Source organism: Gorilla gorilla, chromosome 5, assembly GCF_029281585.2.
Source record: "Gorilla gorilla gorilla isolate KB3781 chromosome 5, NHGRI_mGorGor1-v2.1_pri, whole genome shotgun sequence".
Classification (NCBI taxonomy): domain Eukaryota; kingdom Metazoa; phylum Chordata; class Mammalia; order Primates; family Hominidae; genus Gorilla; species Gorilla gorilla.
This window is the reverse complement of record NC_073229.2, coordinates 96341961-96367372: the sequence shown is the minus strand read 5'-3', so window position 1 is coordinate 96367372 and position 25412 is coordinate 96341961. Positions and strand designations below refer to the sequence as shown.

At 33.1% G+C, this 25412-nt stretch overlaps 1 protein-coding gene across 49 annotated transcripts in view; it reads right to left on the bottom strand.

The window, feature by feature from the left end:
- RIMS1 (regulating synaptic membrane exocytosis 1) overlaps positions 1 to 25412 on the bottom strand; it is a 517565-nt gene that overhangs the window by 130600 nt on the left and 361553 nt on the right. For 20 of the 49 annotated variants that reach the window (XM_055390599.2, XM_055390602.2, XM_055390586.1 and 17 more), the window contains 9 exons: positions 24021 to 24133; positions 21695 to 21825; positions 21065 to 21236; positions 20789 to 20942; positions 19329 to 19400; positions 13887 to 14043; positions 13055 to 13180; positions 11403 to 11465; positions 6158 to 6247 (listed from right to left, as the gene is read on the bottom strand). In XM_055390599.2, the coding sequence (XP_055246574.1) occupies positions 6158 to 6247; positions 11403 to 11465; positions 13055 to 13180; positions 13887 to 14043; positions 19329 to 19400; positions 20789 to 20942; positions 21065 to 21236; positions 21695 to 21825; positions 24021 to 24133 (1078 nt within the window). The remainder of the gene's footprint in view (positions 1 to 6157; positions 6248 to 11402; positions 11466 to 13054; positions 13181 to 13886; positions 14044 to 19328; positions 19401 to 20788; positions 20943 to 21064; positions 21237 to 21694; positions 21826 to 24020; positions 24134 to 25412) is intronic. The other 29 variants (XM_055390601.1, XM_019029846.4, XM_031012113.3 and 26 more) reach the window with 3 other exon arrangements.

The window sequence follows — 25412 nt, the reverse complement described above, 5'->3', positions numbered from 1 at the left end:
CTTCCCAACTCTGGTTATTGAGAAATATACATAGCTTCAACTTTCATTTCTATTTTCATTTTACAAGCTAATATGGCAGGCTACGTTGGAGATTTTAATCATAAAGCTGAACTAAACCGGTCCTTTCTTGATTTGTATTTCCAAACCAGCCTACCTAAAAGTTCACTGCTTGGTTACTTAGTAAATTATTCATACTTTAGTATCAGGTATTCTAAATTCATTAATTGAGGAACATCTATTTCTTGGGAGCCCACTCCTTTCACTGTGATCAGAAGAAAAGAAGAAAGATCACTCTGGAGGCTACAGGATTGAATAAACAGGCTGTGAACTCCCTGCAGAAGGAAATACAGTGAGGCTTTTTTTTTTTGATAATTGCATCCATTATGCATAGCACAGAATAAACAAATATTTGTGAATGTTTAAGTAAATAATGACATAAGGCTATTGGCTTTGGGGATAAAGAATAATGAGAACCTTAACCAAGAAATAAACAGTGCTATTGACATAAGAGGATTGAGAATTGATAGGCCTCAGAAAGCAATTAAATGATACTTATGTCGCAGCTCTTCCCTCTCCCCCAGGCATTGATAAACTTTAAAACAAATGTATATGTGTATTATTAATACCTGTACTTGCATATACACATGTCTTTCAATGGTGCATATCTCTTGGCAGAACATGGCTAAGAAGCTTAACTATCCAAAAAAGGCATTAAATAAAAATGTAAATCATTAATTCCATAAATAGCACAAATTAAAAATATGAGGTATTACAACATTAGAAACCAAATGAGATAACTGATTATAGACATATATATTTTTATTGTGTTTTCAATAACTTTAGTCCTTAAAATTTTTTCCCTATTATTTAAACTAAATTTTGCTTATTTTAATTAACATATATATATATATATATATTTTTTTTTTTCTTGAGATGGAGTCTTGCTCTGTCACCCAGGCTGGAGTGCAGTGGCACCATCTTGGCTCACTGCAACCTCTGCTCCCCGGGTTCAAGCGATTCTCCTGCCTCAGCCTCCCTAGTAGCTGGGACTACAGGCACACACCGCCACGCCCGGCTACTTTTTGTATTTTTCATAGAGACGGGGTTTCACCATGTTGGTCAGGCTGGTCTCAAACTCCTGACCTAGTGATCCGCCCGCCTCAGCCTCCCAAAGTGCTGGGATTACAGGCATGAGCCACCACGGCAGTACTTCTACTTTGAAACAAGATCTATGATACATATTTCAATTCGATATATAACTATTGATTTTTAGGTAGGAACCTCCTTTCCCTTAAGTCTCATGTTTTCATTTTGAGGGAAATTCATTCAAGTAAGCCTTTCCTCATTGCACCCCAAGGAAGAAAGAGTGGCTTATATGATAGGTGACCATGATAAAGAATTGGGCACAGGAAACTTAGCCCTTTCTGGATTCCTTTTTCCAAATTATGATGCCTGCAAACAGCACAACAAACAAACTTGTAAAGCAGTGATGAGATCTGAGGCCTGACCCTGTAGCAGAAGTTTGTGTGGCTCAGTGAATCTGGCTGATTCTGGGATTAGTTATTAGCCATCTTGCAGACTCAAAGCCACAGCTTTCAATTCTGTTCAAAGTACTTATATTGAAAATTAAATCTCCCATCTTTCTAGTACCTGGGTCTAACTCACAGCTCAATCCAACTTTGAAGTGAAAAGTAGAAGGTGTTTTTTAAGCCCCTAAACTCCTCAAATGAACGATTTACCAAGTAAAAAATACATCATGTTGTCACTATAGATGGAAAAGAGAAATAAGATATTATCCCTGCCCTCAATTAGAAATTATAACATTAAAAACCAAACAAAATGAGATAACTGATTACACACATATGTATTTTTATTGTCTGTCCTAATTATTCATTTTAGTCCTTAAATATTTTTCCCCCAATATTGTTTTAAACTAAATTTAACTTATTTTAATTAATATACATAGTTATACTCTGAAACAAGACCTATGATATCTATTTCAATTCAATTTATAGCTGTTGATTTTTAGCCAAGAACTTCCTTTCCCTTAAGGCTAGTGTGTGTGTTTCTTCCACTATATGGTGATATCGTGGAAGAATATCACAATATAGTGGAAGACACAAACATACTACAGTACTAAATAAAATACAATGTATTTTAATAGAAGTATATAAAATTAGGTGGGCCCAGAAAAGATAGTAAATAATTCTGACTGGCAAAAGAAAAGGAAGTATGTGCGTGTGTTGGTGGCAGGACTGAGGACAGGGGAGGAGGTTAAGAAGGGTTTTACAAAGATATGGTATTTAACCTATATTTTTGAACAGTGAGCAGAATTTTTAATCAGACAACAAAGGAAGAAGAATATTTTAATTTTAATAGAAAGAAAATGAGATATAAGTTAATAAAGACTATTAGAACTTAAGAAAATTAATGGGAGCAGGAGTGTCACTGGAACTGGAGAAAGGCTATCTATTAATATATTCAAGGTGAGGGACCTGTTCTGAAGGAATTGATTGAATTTATTGTGACTGAATTTGTGACGGAGCAGGAAGAGAAGTAGTTCCAGATTGTGTGGCTGGTTATATGTCAAAACCATAAAATGAGAGAAAAATTTAGAAAGAGGAAGGATTTTGCTGTAAAGGGACTGAAGGGGGATAATGAAGTTGATTTAGACATCATCATTTAGAAATTTAGGCCTGGCAGGGTCTGGTCAATCACAGTGGAGGGTTGTCTTCATATGTATTGGAGTGGGAACCTTTTATAGAAATAAAATTTAAGGAACAGGACAGTATGGGTGGGGCAAAAGAAGAAAACTAGAGGTGGAGCTAGGGAAATACTTATCTTTATAGGACAGGGGAGTAAGAGAAGCCTTCAAAGGAGACATCATAACAGAGGTTTAAGTAAATCTGTAGAGGTACTTAATGGAAGACAGATTCAAGTGACAGGGTGGGTAATGTAAAATGTTGCAAGATGTTGCTCAACAACTAGGGAGCCAATGTAAACCACAGAAGAATTTCAGTACAGCTAGAGATTACAGGAATTACTGGAAGGTAAAAAATGCAGGCGGTAAGTATAAACTACCCTTTCATAAGCCTTCATCAAGGAAATGATTGCTCTGAAAGGCCAAGGAAGAAGGTAAACCATCCAAGAAAAGTAAGTTTTCTCTAGTGGCTCTAAAAATCATTGCTTCTGAACATGTAAGTAACAATTTGTTTGAAAACCTAGAAAAGCAAAGGTTAATAGCAGGCCTGTAACTCACTCCTTGCCAATCAGGGAACCAAGGGAAATGGGAAGATATGAATGATAAATTATTTCTTATTACAAATAAACCTAAAATATATTGATTTAAGAAGCATAACTGAATTGGAATAATTCACTGAATTATGGTAACCCATAAGCATGTTTTCCATCTGTGTAATCAACAGAACATGAAATGGAGGTGCTCCTAAACTAAAACGGTTTCCTTTCCAAACTGCTTTTTACATGCATTATTCAAAACTCATCTGTTAAAGTAGGCCAAACCATGTAACAAGGGAGAAACGATAGGTGTATCTGATGGTTTTCAACTCCTTCAGGAAAAGAATGCTGCTCTTTTATCTTCTGAATCATTAGAAAAGTATTATATTGAGTACTGAGTGTGCTTTGACAATTTCATCCTTTATCTTAACAGAAAACTTGTGTTAAAGGTTAGGAGTTAAGTTGGTATAAAGGCATGTAAATGTTAATCAAAATCGTTTGACCATACATAGTTGACAAATTTGTAGAAATAATGTTCATCTCTTAAGAATATAAAATTAAGTTTTTAAAACATTTGCTCTAACATTTTATCTACTATATATATATATTAGGCATTAATACAATAATCCCTGTGGTAAATTAGAAAAATTAAGTAGCCTCGAAAACCCTCTAAGCCTCCCTTCTCCTACTCTCCGCATAGTGTCTGGGGGCTTTAGATGCACTCTCCAAAGATAACAAAGTCACCACTCTTGATATTGTTATCTTCTGCTTCAAAGCTGCTTCACAGGCATGTTCACAAAGGGTACTTGTAGTCTCTATCCTCCAAACCAATAAGCATCTACAGCTTCTGTAATTACTTGATGAAACCTTATCTAAGTTTTATTTTACATTACATAAAATAATTGTTGTTTATTTTACATTACATAAAATAATTGCTGTTCTTCTTGGCAATAAAGTGATCCCAATAAACTTAGGATCATTGATAATACCAATACTTGTTTCATTGAGTTTTTAAATGAAAAATTCCTTTTTATTCAATATGTAGAGTGAATATATGTTTTCAATATTTTTTCTTCTTTTATTCAAGGTAAATACACTCACTTGGACTTTACAACAATCTGTTCAATAACTGTCCCTAGATTATTTGCCTGCTGGTTGACCTGCTTTAAGGGTATTATCTGACAGATTAAATTTGCCAACATGGAGATTTATAAACTCTGTGGCTTCAGTGTCACAAGGGAACATATGCTAGATAGGCTCACCATAAGAATAGACCTGCACTGTCCAGTACAGGAGCCACAAACCACATGAAGCCAATGAGCACCGTAATGTGGTTAGTCCAAAGTGGGAGTGGTGCAAGTACAAACTATCTTTAGTATCTATGGCTTATTATGCTGTAAAAAAGGGAGTGCAAAATATCTAATAGTTTGTATAATAATGACATGTGAAAATTATATTTTGAATATACAGGGTTAAAAATTAAAATTAACTTAATCCTTTTAGTATGGCTACTACGAAATATTAAAGTATCAGCTTACATTATGTTTCTATCAGATGGCACTGATATGGGTAATATTAAAAATGTCAGGCTGCTATGGTCAGAAGATTCCACTGACTTGAGAATTTCTATCCTTGTTTTACTACTAACCAGAAACATATAAGAAAATAATAACTAAACATATTTTAAAATTTTCTTGCTACTCTTGAAATTATTTGGGGAAGGGGTTATATTTGACTAAAGAGAATGATAAAACAATTCCAATTATGATTTTAGAGACTCTATAGTCCTTTCAACTAAAATATATATTACAAAAGTAAAGGGATACAAGACAGAAATTAAATTTCACTTTTTTCTATTACACATTTTACAAATTTAAAAGAATACACAATTTAAAAGTAAATTCTTAAGGCGCTAAAACAAGGTGTATGCACACGTGTACCTATTGTTCAATTCCAGAAATAAATATCTCATAAATAAATGAATAGACTCAGATTAGAAAGTTACCTAAAGAAAAGCTTTAAGTAGCCTACTAAGAAGGAGGAGCGGGTTACATTAGTACAACTAAATATTTTTCTTCAGGATTTGTAAAGAGGTAGTATGCAAATGTCTTCTGAATGACTTCTAATTAAAAAGAGATAGCCATTATAAACAAGACTATCAATTATAACTAAGTCTATTAAAATTATAACTAAGTCTATTAAAAGAGTTCCATCACAGTGGAAAAATTAGATGCTTACAGCTAGGAGACAGTGTAACATAACATCAATGAATATATTTGAATTGAAATCAGAATTTATTAATTAAAGTTTTAAGCAAAATTGTCTGTGTACATATATATGTATTTCTTTTTGTTAGGCATCAGGAAATTTATGAATAACATCACTTTTTGTTGTCAAAGTATAATTTAAGGTAAAACATTATATCAAAGAGTAGATTGATTAAAAATGAATGTAGATATACAAAGGAAGTATTCTATTTAAAAATACTTCCTGTTATGAGTTTATAGAAGATTGTTGTTAAACCTATAAATACTATTTATCAGTGGTACTAAGAGGAAAGTGATCCTCCCCTTCGGATAATTCACTGGACCTTATAACATTATCAGCATACTGAAGGTTTCCTGAATAGTCAATAAAATGACTGAACGGCAACAAAAGGGGAAAAGCAGCAGCCAGAAGCAGTTACAAATTACACCACACCATTTGCAACAACATTCATAGAAATATGTGTATGTGTACCCTTGGGTTTATCCACATACGCATATCTCTAAATAGACATGTATAATAAGGGAAGGGGAAATGTAGACAGTTAGCAAAGTGTACATGAATGAATAAACCTGTAAGGCTGTCATGAAACAAAGTGACTGAAAAAAATCACTAGTACAAATGATAAGAAATTAAGAAAGTCTTTATTTTATACCTTTCTCGTTCTGGTGAATGCAAACTAGTATCTGGTCTCAAGCAGTTGGTACTAGCACTCCTAGCCCTGTCAAGAAAGGGCTGCAGTTCACTAGTGCCAGTGCATTGCATCCAGTGGTAGAAGAGAAAGACAGAGAAAACAAAGAAAGGAAGACCATGTTAGAGAGTAAAGCATAAAATAATGTCCCCTTTACACAAAATGTAGAATCACTGGGATTCAGTTCATAAGGGTGTGAGAGAGTTGACAGAATGACAGTGTAAAATTTTGTTTAGAAAATGAAGCTAAACAAAGATTATGCTTAAATTGCTTTGCATAATTTTTAAAAGTGTCTCAGACTGAAAAATGAGACTAAATCACACCTACTTATGAAAAAAACTGGATACAGAAAGCACTAAAACAAAATGCCTAAAATTTCATTACCAGGAACAGATGCCACACCAAAACAAAATGAAGGACATCAGAGGAGAAATAATTTTACAACTCAACTTTTTTGGTTCACAACAATAAACAAGGGAAACGGAAGATATCACTTCCAAATGTTCTTACCTAACCAGCATTTCATCAGTAAATCTCAATACTGTTGAGTTAAAGCATTCATGATGAAGGGAAATGTCCTGTCTAGTCACTGATTTGGTCTTAGTATGTGCAGGCAGAATTGAGCTTCACAAATTAAAATTACACAAAAATAAAATAAAATAAATTATAATTAAAATCAACAAGTACAACAATATACAAATGACAAAGCAACTAGAATTCTGACATTTGAGTTAGCAGATTTCATTCAGAGAATTATTCTAGTACTAAGTTTTATAGTTAAAACGATTTTAGATATCATTAATTTAATGTCTCTCACTGTATAATTATTTCAAAAGAATATTTTATTAGAATGTAAATTTCCTATTTAATATTTTATTAGAATGTGAATTTTCTATTTTTAGTAGGCAAGGGATTAGGAATTACTTTATAACTGGGTGGGACTCACTGTTACGGCTCTTACCTGTAAATATTCCAGTGAGAACTGCTCTGTAATAAAGGCATCTTGGGAGGTAATGTTTTATAGTGCCTAACAAGATGTCTGGAACGTAGCAACACAAACACGCAGGAAACAGAAAAATATATATGAAACCAATTTTATTAAGATATTCAGAAAGTAGGAGGCCTATAAAGCTATATAGATAAATCTTTTGTCATTTTTTTCTCAAAAGAACCACAATAACTATTTGAAGGGAAGACTACAATTATTAAAATATGAAATCATAGACACTTGACTTCATAAAATACTCAAAATTATTATTTAATTATCTGAATTAGAAAAATACCTGCTAACCAAACTCTATGAATTATCATTGATCAATATGTAAATGTGCTACTTAATCTCCGATTTAATATTATGCCTACTTCTACGAAAGTAAACAACTCATAGCTAAAAGTAAAAATCAACTAATTTATATAATTTTAGAGTTACAATATGACTAAAAGAATTAATGTTCTAAAACAAAACAAAGTGTTGACTAGCGTTCCAGGGACAAAGCTGGTCATAGTACCAGACTGCAGCAAAAAAAAAGGAAACAGAAAAAGGCCAAGAAGTGATTGCAGAGGAGCAAGCTCTTTCTACTTATCAGCTTCTGTCTGGATCCAGACCCAACCACAGGAAATTTTCCTTTGGAAGTAGGGTAAGATAGGCATTAGATGCAAACCAGAATATGGATTTTGAATTGGCAGAAAATTGGCCCAAAGGCATCTGATTCCTTTAAAATCTGTGAGGGTTTCTGGACTGTCTATGCCATGAAGGACAAACTAGGTCCAGCCATATATTTTTTTGATAATTTAATAATGTTCTATAAATTTAATTACTAATTATGAAAATCCATCATCTACCTCAGCTAGCTAGTAAAGCATAATCAAGAGGGAAGGGAATAAACATTTATCAAAGGCTTCCTAAACATCAAACACCTCACTGGTTTAATCATGTTTATATTAATGATCAAATCAAAGGAAATCCCTTAAAGCTTCAGTTAAAAAATGAACTAAAATGCCATTTTCTTTTCTTTTCTTTTTTGAGACAGAGTCTCACTCTTGTTGTCTAGGCTGGAGTGCAATGGTGTGATCTTGGCTCACTGCAACCTCTGCCTCCTGGGTTCAAGCAAATCTCTCTCAGCCTCCCAAGTAGCTGGGATTACAAGCACCTGCCACCATGCCCACCTAATTTGTGTGTGTGTGTGTTTTTAGTAGAGATGGGGTTTCACCATGTTGGCCACACTGGTCTCAAACTCCTGACCTCAAGTGATCTGCCCGCTTCAGCTTCCTCCTTATTAAGTACAAGTTGAGGACAAATTTTACTGAAACTAAGGATTTAGCCTCCTTTCTAGACAGTCGAGTCTTCTTTTCAACTCCTAACCTCAGGCAAATATCTTTAGTAATAGGTTGCTATAAAACTTTTCTAAGCATTGCTTCAAAAGTGATTTTATTTTTTCAAGAATGGGATCAACATAGAATGGGAAACAGCTAGAAAACAGCACAAAATTTATAGTCTGAATGTTCAAGTTCCTGCCTTGGCTTTGCCACTTATTGGCTGTGACCTGGGTAATTCGATTAAGTCTCCAAGCCTGTTTCTACATCCACAAAATGTGGGAAATAACTTCCACTTAACGGGGTGTGTGGTAACATGTACACAATATTTAGGACACAGTAGGATACAGTAAGGCAACTATAGCATTTTCTCTATACTACCACTTCCTCGAGACACGTTTTACTAAAAAAAGGTTGGGAAATTAAACAATTTGGGAGAAAAGAAACTAAACATACAGATTTCTTTAGAACATGACTTTAATATGCTGTGTGTATTAAATTTCAAGGTAGACACTTTCAGTTGCAAAGTTTCCAAAATGTATTTGACTCACAAAAACTCTTATTGGTGAAACATCTCATAGGACAAGTTTTCATATTTTTGGAAAAACTAGTTAAACAGAAGATATCAAATAGACCTGATTTTGAATCCTTACTCTATTAGTCGTCAAATAAACTTTCTTAGCTTTTTTCCTCATCTCTAAAATCAGGATAATAATATTCATAACATATAATTACTGTCAGGAAATTGACAAAGTACATTAAATATTTAACACTGTGCTTGTTATTAAATAAATGTTATTTTCCTTATGTTTACTAGAGACTAGTAAATCCTCAGATTTTATTTTTATAAGTCCTAAGTGAACATGGTATGATGTATTTTGAAAGCTTTAGATTTTAGCCATGGATAGTTATATAAATAATAAGTGTCCATAGTTTATATGAAACCAAACTATATTATTGATATATCCATATAAAGTTGTGGTTATTTATATGTACACATTTTGACATTCATTTTTATACAGATATAAATTAATGTTTTTATAAATACATGAATATAAACACAGAAGAGATTATATATACATACACGCACATATTTTTGAACTCATGTTGTCTCTATCTCCATACTTTTAGCATTACACATTAGAGAATGAAAGACAGGAAGGAGAAAAGACACTGGTGACATATGTTTCGCACTCACACATTTGGCTAGCTCAGCTTCCACTCCCTGTCTTATTGTCGTAGTACCTGTCCACAGGACGTTATCTGCCTCGCTGAATACTCATTTATTTTTAAATTGTATACATACAAATATGATTATTTGCTTAAATCAGGAAATGCAAAGTCAACATACAGAGACTATTAAATAGGACTTGTGGAGCTCAGAATTATTAGCGAAACACCAATCTTAAGGATAAGATTATATAAAATGATGCAACTCATATAAGTATATAATATTTTACAATTACAAAATAAGGGAAAGAAAAATATTTTTAGTTATTATATTTAGACCACTGGTGTGAGTATCCCAGAAATATTCACACACTGAGGGCCAGGCACACACTAAGTAGCTTAAAATATAAGGGTTTTTTTTTTGTGTTTGTTTTGTGTGCATGTTTTTATTTCTTTTGAAGCTTTAGTCACATCAAGAGGAGTGTGAGAAAACTTTCAGAATTAGTAAATAAACCATTCTTTTAAGAAACTGTTTGTCAAGAACAAGTAATAATAAACCTGGATAGTTCATGCTTTGACTTTCAGTAGGTTTTTACAATATGCATGATTTTACATTTTTTTCTCAGCAAGCAGAACTAATATTTCCTCGATTTTTTCCTGTGGCACTCCAAGCAAACATGGCAGTAGTTATGAGTAGTATAACTTCAGACTGTAAAAAGTTCAAACAATTTTTATTAGCCCAATTTTGTTTGCATTATTGGGCAGAACTACATATTACACACAGACATAATAAATCATGCATTTGTCTTTGCATCCCAAGTACTGCGGTAATACCTCTTTCTTTCTCTTTCCTCTTGCTTTTTATTGGCTAAAATATTTGAGTTTGATTATTATGTGTTAGTTTGTTTCACTGACTTACTACTTCCTTAACTTCTATATTCATTTCAAATATACATTAAGTATTTATAGAATATGTTCCATGAGTAATCTGTAAGAAGTTTTACTTGGATATGAAATTAAAGATGTAATGAGATTAACATAAAGCATCAGGCTCTAAGCTCCAATTTAGAAGCAAAATTATATCTTTTGTCGCTTCTAAAGAGGCATTCATATTGTTATATGCCTTTGTGGGAAAGTTTGTACTGCAGCATTTCTGACAACTGGTGGGCTAGGATAGTTAAGATCAGGTTGAATATCTTCATTTTTCATCAAGAAAGAAGCTGAAGCTCAGCCATTAAAAGTGAACTGTTAAAGATTTTATTAAAAGCAAACAGAATATAAACAACAATAAATTCTAGAAGGAAATAAAAAAGGCTAAAACAGAGCAAACTTACAATTATGAAACAATGACACTGCCATACACAGATTAGACCTCTTGTGACTAGACAGGAATATGTGTGGGAAAGTTGGGGGCACTCACAGTGAGCATTTAGAATTTTAATTGCAGAAACTGGTTCCTCAGTTTTAGGAACGCAAACAGTCCCAGAGAGGCCCACTGGTCTCTGGATTTTTGAATCTACAGATGGCAAAGCAGTCAGCCTGAATCGGAACTGAAATATATTTGGAACCTTTTCCATAACCTCAATATAAAACAAAACAAATTTCGAATACTTGGGAAATTTATTTGACTTGCTTGTAATAATACCACTAAGGGAGAGACGGAAGAATAATAGAATGGAAAGAGAGTCATCACACACAGTCACCATTACCAAATCCCTGTATTTACCTGGTAGTATGTAGGCATTCTGCACTTCGTCCTCGTTTTGCTCTGGGCAGCATAAGAAGCTCACTGCACAGACAGGATGGGTGGTGAGTGAAACAGATAAATTATGAGACATGGGTTATGCCAATGGTATGCCAATGAAAACATGAAAAGGGAAGAAACCAGATTGTCTGCACTAGCATATTTGCTTGAGAGGTTAAACAAAAATAAACATAAAAGCATTTAAAAAATTTAAACAATAAAGTACAAATATTATGGTTGAAGTCCTAGCTGTTGCTGATTTGCCATTGTATTTCAAAATGATTTTATAGAATATTAAAACAAAACAAAATTAAATATTCCTCAAATAAGATATAGGAATCTGTTTCCAATTATAGACAACTGAGTATTTTTTTAATACTATAAATTTGGCCTGATACTAATGGGAATTCTGAACATTTTTATATCTTTATAACAAATTAAAGCGTGATAGTTTTCTTGGCTTTTATAGCCACTGAAAATGCAATACCATATTATGTTTCTTATTAACCAACTAACAATTGATTAGAATTTTTATTTTACAATTAATACTTTATCTATATCCAAATTAATTTCACTATATTGACTGCCCTGGTCAAGTAGCCCTGTGTTTTCCCTCCTCACCTAAATTCATGGTGGCCCAAATGAATGTTGATAAAATAGCCCTCATTCAACTCAAGCTGAGATGTCTGGAATCCTATTCCTCAGAGCAGCTCTTCATCCTAGTACCTATTGTGACTCCATTCTTGAAGGTCACAACGCTACTTTCCACAGTAGGATGGCAATTAGGTAGGTTAAGAAGTTCTACTTTGTGTCCTTGACTCCATGGCGAAAAATTAGTTAGCACCACTATCATGACCCTTCTCCTCACTGAAAGTTTCTCCATTTTAAAAAGCCAGAAGAGAATATTCAACAAGGTGGGTATTATAAAACCTTAAATCAGATCCTGAGCTTATAATCAGGCTAATTGTACAGGTATATGGTTACTTCAAGAAGAAAGTCTGTGGGCATGCAGAGCAACAGATTCGTAATGTAGACTTATAGTAATTATTTCCGTGAAATATTAGTTCACAAATGCAGAATTAAATCTAAGCACATATCCCCATAAGAACCCATCTCAATAATTCGTATTCTGTAGACATTTTCTAGAAAGAGATTTTATGAAAAGAGGTATATAACGGAAACATTATTATTGAAGTTCTCATAGAAACTCTGCAGTTAACTTTCAAATGGCATGTATCCACAATGTTTTAAATTATATAGATAACATAATGTTTATGATTACTTAATACCTCAAATATTGTGATCCACCATAAATAAAATATTTGAAAACTCCTTATGCAGACTCCCTTCTATAATTTAGGTCAATATCTAAGTCAACAAGCTGTACCTTTAAAGTTGTCTAAGCATAAATTCTGATTTTGTAAAAGAAATTGGATAATTATAACAATATAATATTAGCCAAATATTTCCTAGAGTTGCATTTCTATTACAATATCTTAACAGTTGTTGCTTGAGAGAAGCTCATTTTTGAGTGATAAATACTTTTACTCTCTAATGTGCTATGCCACAATATCTGTATATATTAAAACAGAACAAAAAATTCATAACGTTGAGATCATAATTTTGACAAATACCTGTCTTGTTCTGATAAATACTGACTATCCACATCTCTGGTTCTATGATCAACTGGACTTCGAGAGGCATCATGGTGTCTGGTTGGAGAACGTGACCTTCTTGTTGGATGAATTTCATCTAAACTCCTAAAATGATTACAAAATTCTTATGTGTCAAATTGTATCATCTTCCCAAAACAGGCAGACAGACTAAAGTGAAGGAACTGAGAGAGTAATATGCAAATAAACACTGAAAAGTATTTGCATCATAATCAAACCTATTTATCAATGAGTTAAAGGTATTTGTTTTCTATGAGTTTTTGCCTGTGGCTGCATTTCTCCGACCTTCTTTCATACTTCTATCAAAATCAATTTTCACCGGCATAATTAATTACAATTTCAGGAGTGTATATCAGAGTAAAATGAAGTAGAGCACTATATGTTTTATTTATGTTTCCAAGCATTTAAAGTGCTTCAAAGAGACAATCCTAAATCTCTTCAAAGTCCATTCTGTCTCTTAACCTTATCCTCTTCGCCACTTCTCTCCACAATTCTGATTTGTTACGATTTTTTTCTAACAAGAAAGAAAACTAGCAAAGAGAATACAAGACAATTATTCAAAAACTATTCCTGGGACATAAACAACTTCTACTCCCTGGGAAATTTCTTCAGATTAAACAACAGACTGCCACACAGGTTGGATAAAGAATAAAAAAACATTTTGCCTACAATTAATTCTGAAAAAAATAATTTGACTAAACTATTTTTTCATTTCAGTTAGTTTTGCAGCAATTTACACTGCATTATAATAAAAATGTACTGTCAGGGACACTGAGCCCATTTCAAAGCCTACCTCTGTAATGGCACATTTGGTAAACGTGAACGCGGCTTTCCCTGATCATTGCCGCGATGAGGAGATACTGAACGTGAGCGGTGATGAGTTGTTCTTTGCTGTTCTGGCACAGTTAATGTTGTAGATTTACTTTCTCTAGCACTAGACCTATAGCCTACTGGCAAAAGCACACACAGAAAAAATTTAGTCAGTATTCTTCTATAATGCAAACATTAACACAGGAATATAAAATTATTCTAAAGCAGCCATTGATCTATGAAGAATAAATGTCATGCAATCAGTATTAATAGCCTTATCTTCAAAAATATTAAGTATACCTACACAGAGTGTAACATATACATGCATTGAAACAGGTTACAGTTTTGCTCAAAGGAATCATGGAGATAATAATATGAATATGACAGTTGATGCCTCAGACATTACGATGAGTTGGGATACTGTTTCAATTTAAATAATGAATGAGTTCGTGACTTAGCAACACAAATGAAGTGCTTGACATGAAACTATAGTTAATATACAAGTCAATGCTTAGAAGTTTGGTGTCTCTTTAAATTTAAATAAATTCTTCATTTCAATTTTTATTCTAGAGAATAAATTATTTTAGTTGGATTGCAGATGGCCTCTTTAATAAGAAAACAAATATATTGTTCCAGTTTTAATTAACAAAGAAGAGTTTAGCAGATCTTCACCATTATACTCATTGTGAACTTTGCAAACCACAAATAATACTGCAATTTCCAAATGTAGTATATGACTGAAGATGACTGTCACAATAATGTAGAGAAAATGCACCCTTCTAAAGAACCAATCGCCAAATCTGCCTTACACATCTGAAACTACTCCATAATTATTTTAATTAGCATAACTAAGATAATATAGTTAACATATTGCAATTTAAAATAAATTACAACAGTCACTTTTTCCCTGAAGTAAAAAGGTTTATATTGTCTCTGATTTAGTTAAGATAAAACAGTAATCTCAAAACCAAAAGAAGAGTTTAGAGTTTAAAATTTTTTCACAAGGGTAACTGTTTTTTATTATCATAAGGAAAATAAAAAAATTATGTAGCCAAAGTAAAAAAAAAACTATATTTACAAATACATAAAACATACATAAACCATAAATATGTTAAATTTAACTGGGAAGCTAAAACTGTTGTTCATTTTTTACTTGACAACTCTCACATTATCTCAAAAATATGTTATGAAACATCATGATTAAAGGCAGGTTAATAGTCCCTAGCAGTTTATATATTGTGAATCCATGATCTTATGCCGAATTTTAAGGGACTTCAAACATTTCATTAAGTGTACTTTGACAATATTCAGACTAAAGAAATACAAACATTTTGTCACTCTATAAAAACATGTTTAATATTCATAAATGGTATAATTTATAATTTCAAATACTTTAATTTTTTCTTATCAAAATATCAACTAAGCTATTGAGTTTTGTATAAAAAGTCTGTTATTCAGATGTAATATTATATTGTAATTTTAAGACTAGAAATTATAATATTAAGGCTAGAAAGAGACCAACTAAGTTAACATGTAGTGAATACACTATTAATACACAGTTCATTGTAAAAAAAAAAAAGGGTGACTATTTATAAAGACAATCAATCCATAGTCTGAATTACTTAAACATTTTTAATTGCTATCTGGTATCAATTACACAATAATTATGGAAGGCCAATATTGACTTATGAGCCCTATTTCGAGATTTAAGTGAGTATTCAAGGTATATAAATAGATTTTGTATAATTAATTATTACAGAATAAATTTTAGAGAATTTTGGCATCTTGCTGTAAAAGGTATATAATTGTTTCCTGGATTCTTTGTGGTTAAGCAGAAATTAATGCCTCTTTTATCCTTTTAAGAAGGGACTTTAAGGAAACAAGTGAAATCTTGAAACTTTTAACATATTAACAACTTTTAATGTAACTTAGAAAGTTCTGAATTCAAAAAGTATACTGACGGCAATGTGTACTATTTTGGTGACTCAAAGTCATTTTGAATATAACATATGCTATAATATTCAAAGTTTTAACATTTGACTCTATAGTGAATGACCTTAAATAAATATACATGTATAGTTCTTTGCATTTTACAAAGAAAAAGTTCTTTGCTTTTTACATTTATAGTTGCGTTTTACAAAATTTTGATTTTCTTCACATTATGTTTAAGTTATTGTTGACAACATGCACTCTATCTTCAGAACCATGACTGGGATTAAATTTTTTTTTTTTTTTTTTTTTCAGATGGAGTCTCGCTCTGTCACCCAGGCTGGATGACCTTGGCTCACTGCAACCTCTGCCTCTGGTGTTCAAGTGATTCTCCTGCCTCAGCCTCCTGAATAGATAGGATCACAGGCGTGCGCCACCAGGCCCAGCTAATTTTTGTATTTTTAGTAGAGATGAGATTTCACCACATTGGGCAGGCTGGTCTCGAACTCCTGACCTTGTGATCTGCCCACCTTGGCCTCCCAAAGTGCTGGGATTACAGGCGTGAGCCACCGTGCCCGGCTGGGATGAAACTATTTTATGGTAATCCCAGTGTTTTAGTTGACTCAGGGTTAGAGATTAGAGATTTTTTTTCTCATTTTCTGGTTGAAGTTGCTAGATTCCTCACCTCAGATGAGGGCATTCTGTATATGGTGATTTTTATTCTTCTTAACTAGCTAAAATTATTTACTTTAAATAACAATAAGGCTATAACTACAAAGTTAATAAAATGTGGCTCTGGCAGTCTCAACTGTTGAAAACCTGCTATATTTCCCTAACTGGAAAAATATAGTAAACACATCAAATAAAAACAGAGAATTTCGTGTTCTAGAAAAGCCAAGGCATTAGGAAGTTTAAGTTTTGGCTGTAGTAGAACATTTTGTATAGAGCTTTTGAGCTCCTCTAGATAATAAACAACCAGGAACTTCCTTGAGTACATTAAACATATATAGAAGACGACTTCCATATCTAAACAAATTTTTTCTTCATATTGGATGCTAGGAAACGTAGAAGCAAATTTGTAACCAACATCTAAAAGTACATAAGAATGCACTGTGCTAACTTATCACCTCACTTTATTTTAGCTTCTTGCCCTTATTTTACTGACTCATCTTTCCTCTTCATTTAAAATGTATTGCATGTTACTATGTGACTAGTTATATTTGCCATACAAATACTACCACATAATCACAATGGATCAATGAAGAGTATATCTGAAAATATTAATGAATTACACGCTCTCCTTTAATTTATGAGATCTTTGAAACATAAAATATTACTTATCAGTTTTATAAGTTACTAGTCATATTCTATTAAAGTTTGACTCATTACATTTTTAAATGCTAAATAAAAATGAACAATATTATTTGAAAAATACTGCTTTGTATGATAACAGAGATTATGCATGTTTGCAAACACTTTGAGGGACATGGTATATTTCAGTATGGAATATAAGTATATTTAGAATTCAGTGCTCCTTGGTGGTACTCAAGCGCTAATCCCATCTCTAGTGGATTCCATAACTCACTTCGACTTCTCACAAGACGTTATCCATGTTGCTCTCTCAGAGAAAGAGGAAGAAACTCATCATTTGTGCAAGCATTTATTTAATTGGCCATTTATTTATTCATCATTTACTTCCCTGTCTCATAACTAAAAATATGAAAATTCTGGTGAATAAAATTTGGGAGCCACTCACCGAAGCAAATTCTATTTAGATAAATTGGTAATGACAACATTAAGGCTGACTAATAGTTAAGATTCTTGTTAGAGGTGATGATTTTTCTACCAGGTATAATCTAATTCCTATTTGAATATCCCAAATGAATTTAAATTTATAATCACTTTACTCTTTCAATTTCATGACAAATTAATATGATGTTACATTTTGTGTGAACCTTTCTGTTGAGAATGTGTGTAATTACTATGGCCTTCTAAGAAATAAAAACAGAAAGCAAAAATGAATTTCTCTCCAGTATGATCTAAATCTCTCACTGATACACTGACATCAAAGGTTAATATATAAGTATATAGATTTTCACAGCACTAGATTTATAATAATAAATTTAACAATATTTTCTACTTTCACACAGTGATTAAATACTACATTTTTGGCCAGGCATGGTGGCTCACACCTGTAATCCCAGCACTTTGGGAGGCCGAGGCGGGCGGATCATGAGGTCAAGAGAACAAGACCATCCTGGCCAACACGGTGAAATCCAGTCTCTACTAAAAATATAAAAATTAGCTGGATATGGTGGTGCACACCTGTAGTCCCAGCTACTCGGGAGGCTGAGGCAGGAGAATCGCTTGAACCTGGGAGGTGGAGGGTGCAGTGAGCTGAGATTGTGCCACTGTACTCCAGCCTAGTGACAGAGTGAGACTCCGTCTCAAATAAATAAATAAATAAATACCATATATTCTCTGAATTATAGGGAACAAATGAAACCTGATTTTAGAGAACTCTCCATAATTTTCTCCCAGTTTTAATAGTTGTATGCATCTCTCCAAACTGTGAAGTTAGTATCGTAGAATCTACCAATTTGAGCAAAACCATTGCCCTCAAATTAAGTACACTGCCATCTGAGAAATTATGTAAATAAAGGGCATATATATCAAGGGCATACATATATATACTGTCTTTAAAAACTGCCTTTAAAATTCATATTTATACATTTTAAGACTGTCTCTTTCATTTCTTCTTATTTGCATATTTACTTCTCCTCTCATTAGTAAATTTTTAAAAAGTATAGAATTAGTGCCAAGAAAGTAAGTCTTTACCACTTGATTTTACACTTTTCTGACAGAAGTCAGACGAGAAACATTTAAACCCTACAACATCACAAAAGTTTTACTAACTTACACAATGACAAAGAGATGTTCACTTCAAATTAATACTTAATCTTTCTTAAACATATTATTGTATTAAAACATATACACACATTCTAGGTATAATCAGTGGGAACACATCACAAAAGCTTTAAAAGTTACAGCCATGCCACATGCAATTTTAAACCCCGCCATGCACCTTTCTCAGTATATTCCATGGAGGGCTACATTATTTTCAGAAATGGTGGAAGGAAAATCATAGAAATGCAAATATAAAACACAGAAAAATGGAATTTTTATTTAATAACCCCATCGTTTCAAAATAAAATTCGTATTTTCACTTACGCTCAGAGCTTGTGAAATAATGATTTGTTTCACTAGTTAGACATGTTTCTACGGAAGAACCTCACTATGGGAATGCTAATTAGTAGAGACTAGTCCATTTAAAACTTTCTTAATAATTTGAAATGTAAGTCACCATGGAATAATATAATACTGATTTCTCTGTGCTATAAATCTTCAGTTTAGTATCCTAAAGAGGTCTGGAAGCTGACAGAGAAAACAAGCAAAGCAGCACAGTGAAGTAGGGTCATGCTCCTCACCCACGCACCTGGAGGAACTACGCCAATACCATCATCAACCTCATAATCTGAGATGTCACTATCACTGATTCGCTGAGATCCTGCACAACAGTAAGGCAAAGAGATACTTCTGTGTCTAGTTGGTTTATGAAATGTCAAGAGCACTGTCAAACTTTTTTTAAAAAGTTAATTGTATTATTACTGAAAACTTATGAAGACTAATACAGTAAACACTGAGCTAATTTTAAAAGAAATGTTTGTTCTCTAAGGATAACATTTTATCAGTATTTTTTTCCTCATTACACCAAAGACATAGAAACAAGCGGACTTCACAGAACAAGATTTTCAGATTAATTCTTTAATTAAAATATTATACTAAAAGCCTTCAGCACAGTATATACAGTACATTGTTTTCTACACAATTAAGTGCTTTCCTCTGCAGTTCAGAGAGAATAGGGCTGAGTGGAAAGGTTCAGAGACATTTCTTGGCTGGAACTCTATTAAGCCTATATTAATGAAAAAACATCAGGGCCCTTTATAAAATATTTATGTTTAGCTCCCCAAATTAGTCATTATACTTCATTAAACATTAACTTTGAGGAAATTACTGATCAGGGAAGCATCAACATGAAATATTTAATTATGTGAGAAAAATAATTTAGTTCCAGATTACCAAAATGAGGCTTCTTTCAGCTGTTAACTTAGAAATGTAGTTATGACACAAAAATTACTCAATAAGTACAGAAAAAAATAGCTTTTTCCAATCACTGGATGAATAGCAATAAACATACCTTCTAATATTTTAAACAATATGTCTTACGAATAACTATTAAAATATCTATGAACTGGCTGGGCATGGTGGCTCACGCCTGTAATCCCAGCACTTTGGGAGGCCGAGCCCGATGGATCACAAGGTCAGGAGTTCAAGATCAGGCTGGCCAAAATGGTGAAACCCCATCTCTACTAAATATACAAAAATAAATTAGCCAGGCATGGTGGCGCACTTCTGTAATCCTAGCTACTCCAGTGGCTGAGGCAGGAGAATTGCTTAAACCCGGGAGGTGCAGGTTGCAGTGAGCCGAGATCATGCCAACGCACTCCAGCCTGGGCAACAGAGTGAGACTCTCTCTCGGTGGGGGGATAAAAAATCTTTGAACTATAAAGTTATTAAGACCTCACAGGTGGCAACTCACCAGTGATGACAGAAATTATTCCATCAGTCAATAACCAACAGCTCAATTGGCCCTGTGCAAGAATTTTAATTCAGAGGTTTTTGGCTTGCAGCTCTGCAATTACTCTGCTATGCTATCTACATTATTTTCATTGTGAAAATGTAGAAATAGTTTTGCCAAGTTTCTTCATAAAGATGAACAATTTTCCAGTATTTTGATCTCTAATAAAACATTTAAAAAAAATCTTGAATTATTAATCACTAATTAGATCATTACAGCATAATTACTTTGTGGCAACTAAAAGGACCTTAACCTACTTTGTAGCTTTTTGCTAGAGCTTTCTCCATGAATATGTCGCCTTGGCATGAAAGGTGATGGCTGAGGCAGAGGTAGTGAAGACTCATCATGTGTCTGAAGTTTATACCAATGCGGTTCATCATCTAAAAGCGCTGTCTCCAATTCTATGAGGATCTGAGAGGGTAATTCTCAAATTAAATCAAGTACCTTTATCAAAACATAATGTAATAGCAATCATAATAAATATCACAAAACTTTATTAACTATTTGACTTGAGTTTTTAAAATATACATCACCTCTCCAAGAAATTCACTTTCTTCTTCTTGCACTCTTGGTTGGTCCCACACAGTTATTTCTAACATTCGTTCTCTAAAATCTCTACGATGTACATGTGAATAGACAAAAGTTTGATTCCATTTTGGTTCTAGTATTTTCTTTACTGTTTTGGTCCTCCTTTTACTTTTATCACTGAAAAATAAGTATGTTTTGTAAATGAAAAAGCAAGTATATGCTGCCATCTACTGTAGTTACATGTAAAACTGCCACTGATATTTATATTATTTTAACCAACAACTCATTGAAAGTCTATAAAAAGATAATAGAGTTTAATAATATTCTAACTTCAATTACAATATAAGCAGTAGTTGTAATTATAGGGACACATACAAAGGTACATTCTAAATGATGTGTCGCTATCAAAGACTAATATACCTATAAACAAGGTAATAGATTTTTTTAATTGACAGATTATTTTCAAATATTTCCAACACAATTTTCAACACTTGAGGGACTTCTTTTTTCAGAGATAATGTACTTTTATCTCCTCAGAATTATCTATTATATTTTTAAAAAACATCCCAAAAGAGAAAATTCTACCTTTTCTATTAATACAGATTTTAAGAATTTTTTCTAAAATTATTCACTACCTTCTATCTGGAAGAAAATACATTTTTACATAGGGATTTCGAGGACGCCCATCTACTCTAGCAGGTAGATCTGTTGCTTGCAGAACATTTACAATCAGCTGGTGTCCCACTTTATCATACCACAACTTCACCTAGGAGCAATGAGGAAAGGAATTATTTGTAAAAATCATGAGGCATTACAATTTTACATAAAACAAAATTAAAGTTATATTTAAATGAGGAAATTTTGAATTACAATATAATGCAATTACAGATATTTCTAAAAACACACCAGTTCGAAAGCATAAACAGACAGAACTTTACTTTTCTCTTTGAGTACTTTAAACATAACCTACAACTGGCAGGCCTTCAGTGTTACTGTATATTCTCACATATCATTTTACAAAATAAAACTAATAATAATTTTTCCAAAAAACTAAGGGAAGAGGGAGACATAAAATCATTATTGTTCTTAAATGTTAAAAATAAGGGTTTGAAGATTATATGTGTCTAAATTATTATAGCATGACTAAATGCTTTCTCTGGTGTCACAGGTAGTTAAAATTAAAAAAAAACAAGAGTTTGGATATTAGGAATAAGAAATACAAAGAATTAGAAGAGATCATAAAACATATTTACTGTGGGCCTATTTTATACAGGCACCGTTAAGTATTTCCTGGTATTTTTTCTCACTTATTTTTTTATTTTTTAGAGACATGGTCTCACTGTCACAGGCTGGAATGCAGTGGCATGATCATAGCTCAGTGCAGCCTCAAACTGCTGGAACCAACAATTCTCCCAGTTCAGCCTCCCAAGTAGATGGAACCACAGGTGTACATCATCATGTCTGGCCAGTTTTTTAAATTTTTTGTGGAATCGGGGGTCTTGCTATGTTGCCAGGCTGGTCTTGAACTCTTCAGTCTCTCAAAGTGCTGGGATTAAAGGTGTGAGCCACTGCACCAAGCCCTCATTTAATTTTTAGAATTAAACTATTACAGGTTATTTTTCATGAGAGAAGGAGGAAAAAACTAAGGATACAATACACAAATGACATCTTCAAACTACAAGAAGGCCAAATGATATTTCTATTAACCAAGATTTCACGACAGTAGACCAAAGAATAATGGGGAAGTAACGTACTAAAATCCTATTGTCAAACTCACAAGAATTGGAATTTTATCAGTCATTATTACAGTATCTGCCCTGGTGGTGATGACACTTTAACAATGTTAACTTTAATTTTTTTCCTTTAATTTAGAAGTTACTTTTCATTTTATGTTTAAGTAAGCATATGCTGTTAATAGGTATATGTTAGAACATATTTGAGAGTCATTAAAACAAAATAAACTAATTTAACATAGGATTAGCTTTTCATGGTAAGGAACAGATTAACAATTCAAACCTGGATCTGTGTAAATCCATTTCTCTGATTCCCAATTGATACCTAAGATGGGGTTTCACAGAACCAGAATGGGTTTCCATCCTCTTTTAAAATATGTGGAGAATATGAGAGATTTACACATACACTGAAGAAAAAGATGGCCGGCAGATAAACCCAAAGGGTATTACAAAGATATTCAATATACTAAAAATAAAAGTTAAAACCATAAAAGCCCTTGAGCAATAAGCTTACATATATCTTCTTTGTCTCATTAAAATCAAGAGAAAACCACAAAGGCAAACCACAGAAATCCACACATTATGAGAGGAGCAAAAGGTCATTATTTGTGTAACAATTTGAAACAAATAGTTTGAAGTCCTTAAATTATAATATCAACATCACATTTTCCATCATAATCTACAAATATATGGTTCTTCATTATACTGAACCCTAGTTTCTTCACTCCAGGTTTCCCCAGATCACATAATAAGGCAATAGTGAGAAAATGGTAGCTTTTTCAGAGAGCTTTCAGTGGCAACGAAGAGTTTTGCCAAATGCCTTAGGAAATTAAAAAGAATATTCCAAATTTAGGCTCTTCAGGCTCTAGGCTCATAAGGTTATTACATAAATGGGGTATGAACTCCTAATATTATGTGTAAACAATTATTTACCTTAGAAACTTTTACATAGCACACCAAAAATATGAACTCTTTATTTACTTATGTTACCATTCATCAATTAATGTTCAGAGTATCTGGCACACCGCAAGCACTCAGTAAGTATTTCTGAATAAATATGTGAATAAAGGAATAATAAAAAATGCATGAAAAACTAATGAAGTAGATTATGGTATTAAATGACTATGCATTTATTGCAGGCTTCAAGGAAAGGCGAACATATTTAAAGACAGACTCAGACAGTGTATGCAAATACTAACAGCCTCCAACATGTACAAAAAATACATACAGAAAGTTGCCCTGGTAAGACTTGTGGGGCATCTTTTAGAGCTCCAGGACTTGTTGGAGAAATAACAGAAATGGAAGGCCTTTCCATCTTCTGAGATTCAAAGGAACTTGAACCTAAAATGAGAAAAAAAAGTAAGTAATATTTGTAAGTGTAGGAAATATTTTTAATAAAATGTTAAATGCATCCTTTATTTGTATAAAACCATAATTACCACCACTGATAACAGAACCTACTTTTAATGGGATAGATTGTCTTTAGTTGTCTATTTAAAAAATATTAAGAATGATATAACGAAGTATTATGCTTATTTCAACTGGAAAGAATTGATCTACATTTCCGGAGTGCATGGTATTGCACAGGCTCTTGCATGACTTCACATATGGGTAAAGGTCTGCTTCACAGATAAGGAAGATAGTGCCTGTTAACACTAATTATCTTGGCTAATGGATCATCTATTATAAACTGTCCTAACTGAGAAATTAAAATGAATGCATACATAATATAATTTATAAGCCACATCTAAACCAAGACTTCGCCACTGTTTTAAAATCAGATATACCATCTATCTTAGGTTTTTTTTTTTTTTTTTTTGACACAGAGTTTCACTCTTGTTGCCCAGGCTGGAGTGCAATGGCACGATCTTGGCTCACCGCAACCTCCACCTCCCAGGTTCAAGCAATTCTTCTGCCTCAGCCTCCTGAGTAGCTGGGATTACAGGCATGCACCACCACGTCCGGCTAATTTGGTATTTTTAGTAGAGACGGGGTTTCTCCATGTTGAGGCTGGTCTCGAACTCCTGACCTCAGGTGATCCGCCCGCCTCGGCCTCCCCATCTATTTTAGTTTTGATCTTATAAATGAGTATCTTGAACCTCTGAAAATGCTGCTTCAAGTAATTCACCACTAGTGATTTGTTTCAACTTCACATGGAGGAGGCTGGGTCTCCTCTCAGCCACTTGGTGGAGTTCTTCACTGTTCCAAGTATACCCTGACACATAGAGCAATATAGAGTGTTTATAGAAGGCTATTGATCCAGCAAGTATAACCTTGAACTCACCACCATTCAAACTTAGCCAATGCTTCATTGAGAAATACTGTTTATGAAGCATTGCCTGAGTATGTGCAATCCGCACATTTTTTTCCATAAGTACAAATTAATTCTCATGTCATCCTTTTGTGCCCTCCGAAAACATTTAGTGATAAAAAACAGCTATATAAAATTGTTACTATGTGTCTTTTCCCAGGTATATTTAAAATACATTTTCCTTAAGTCTCAGAACAGGAACACTGTTATTTCTAATAATGCTTGTTCATAATATTATGGCAATCCGTGTATTTTTAAATCATATCAATAATATAAATTATGCAATTAGTCCCACTTCCCTCTTTGTAT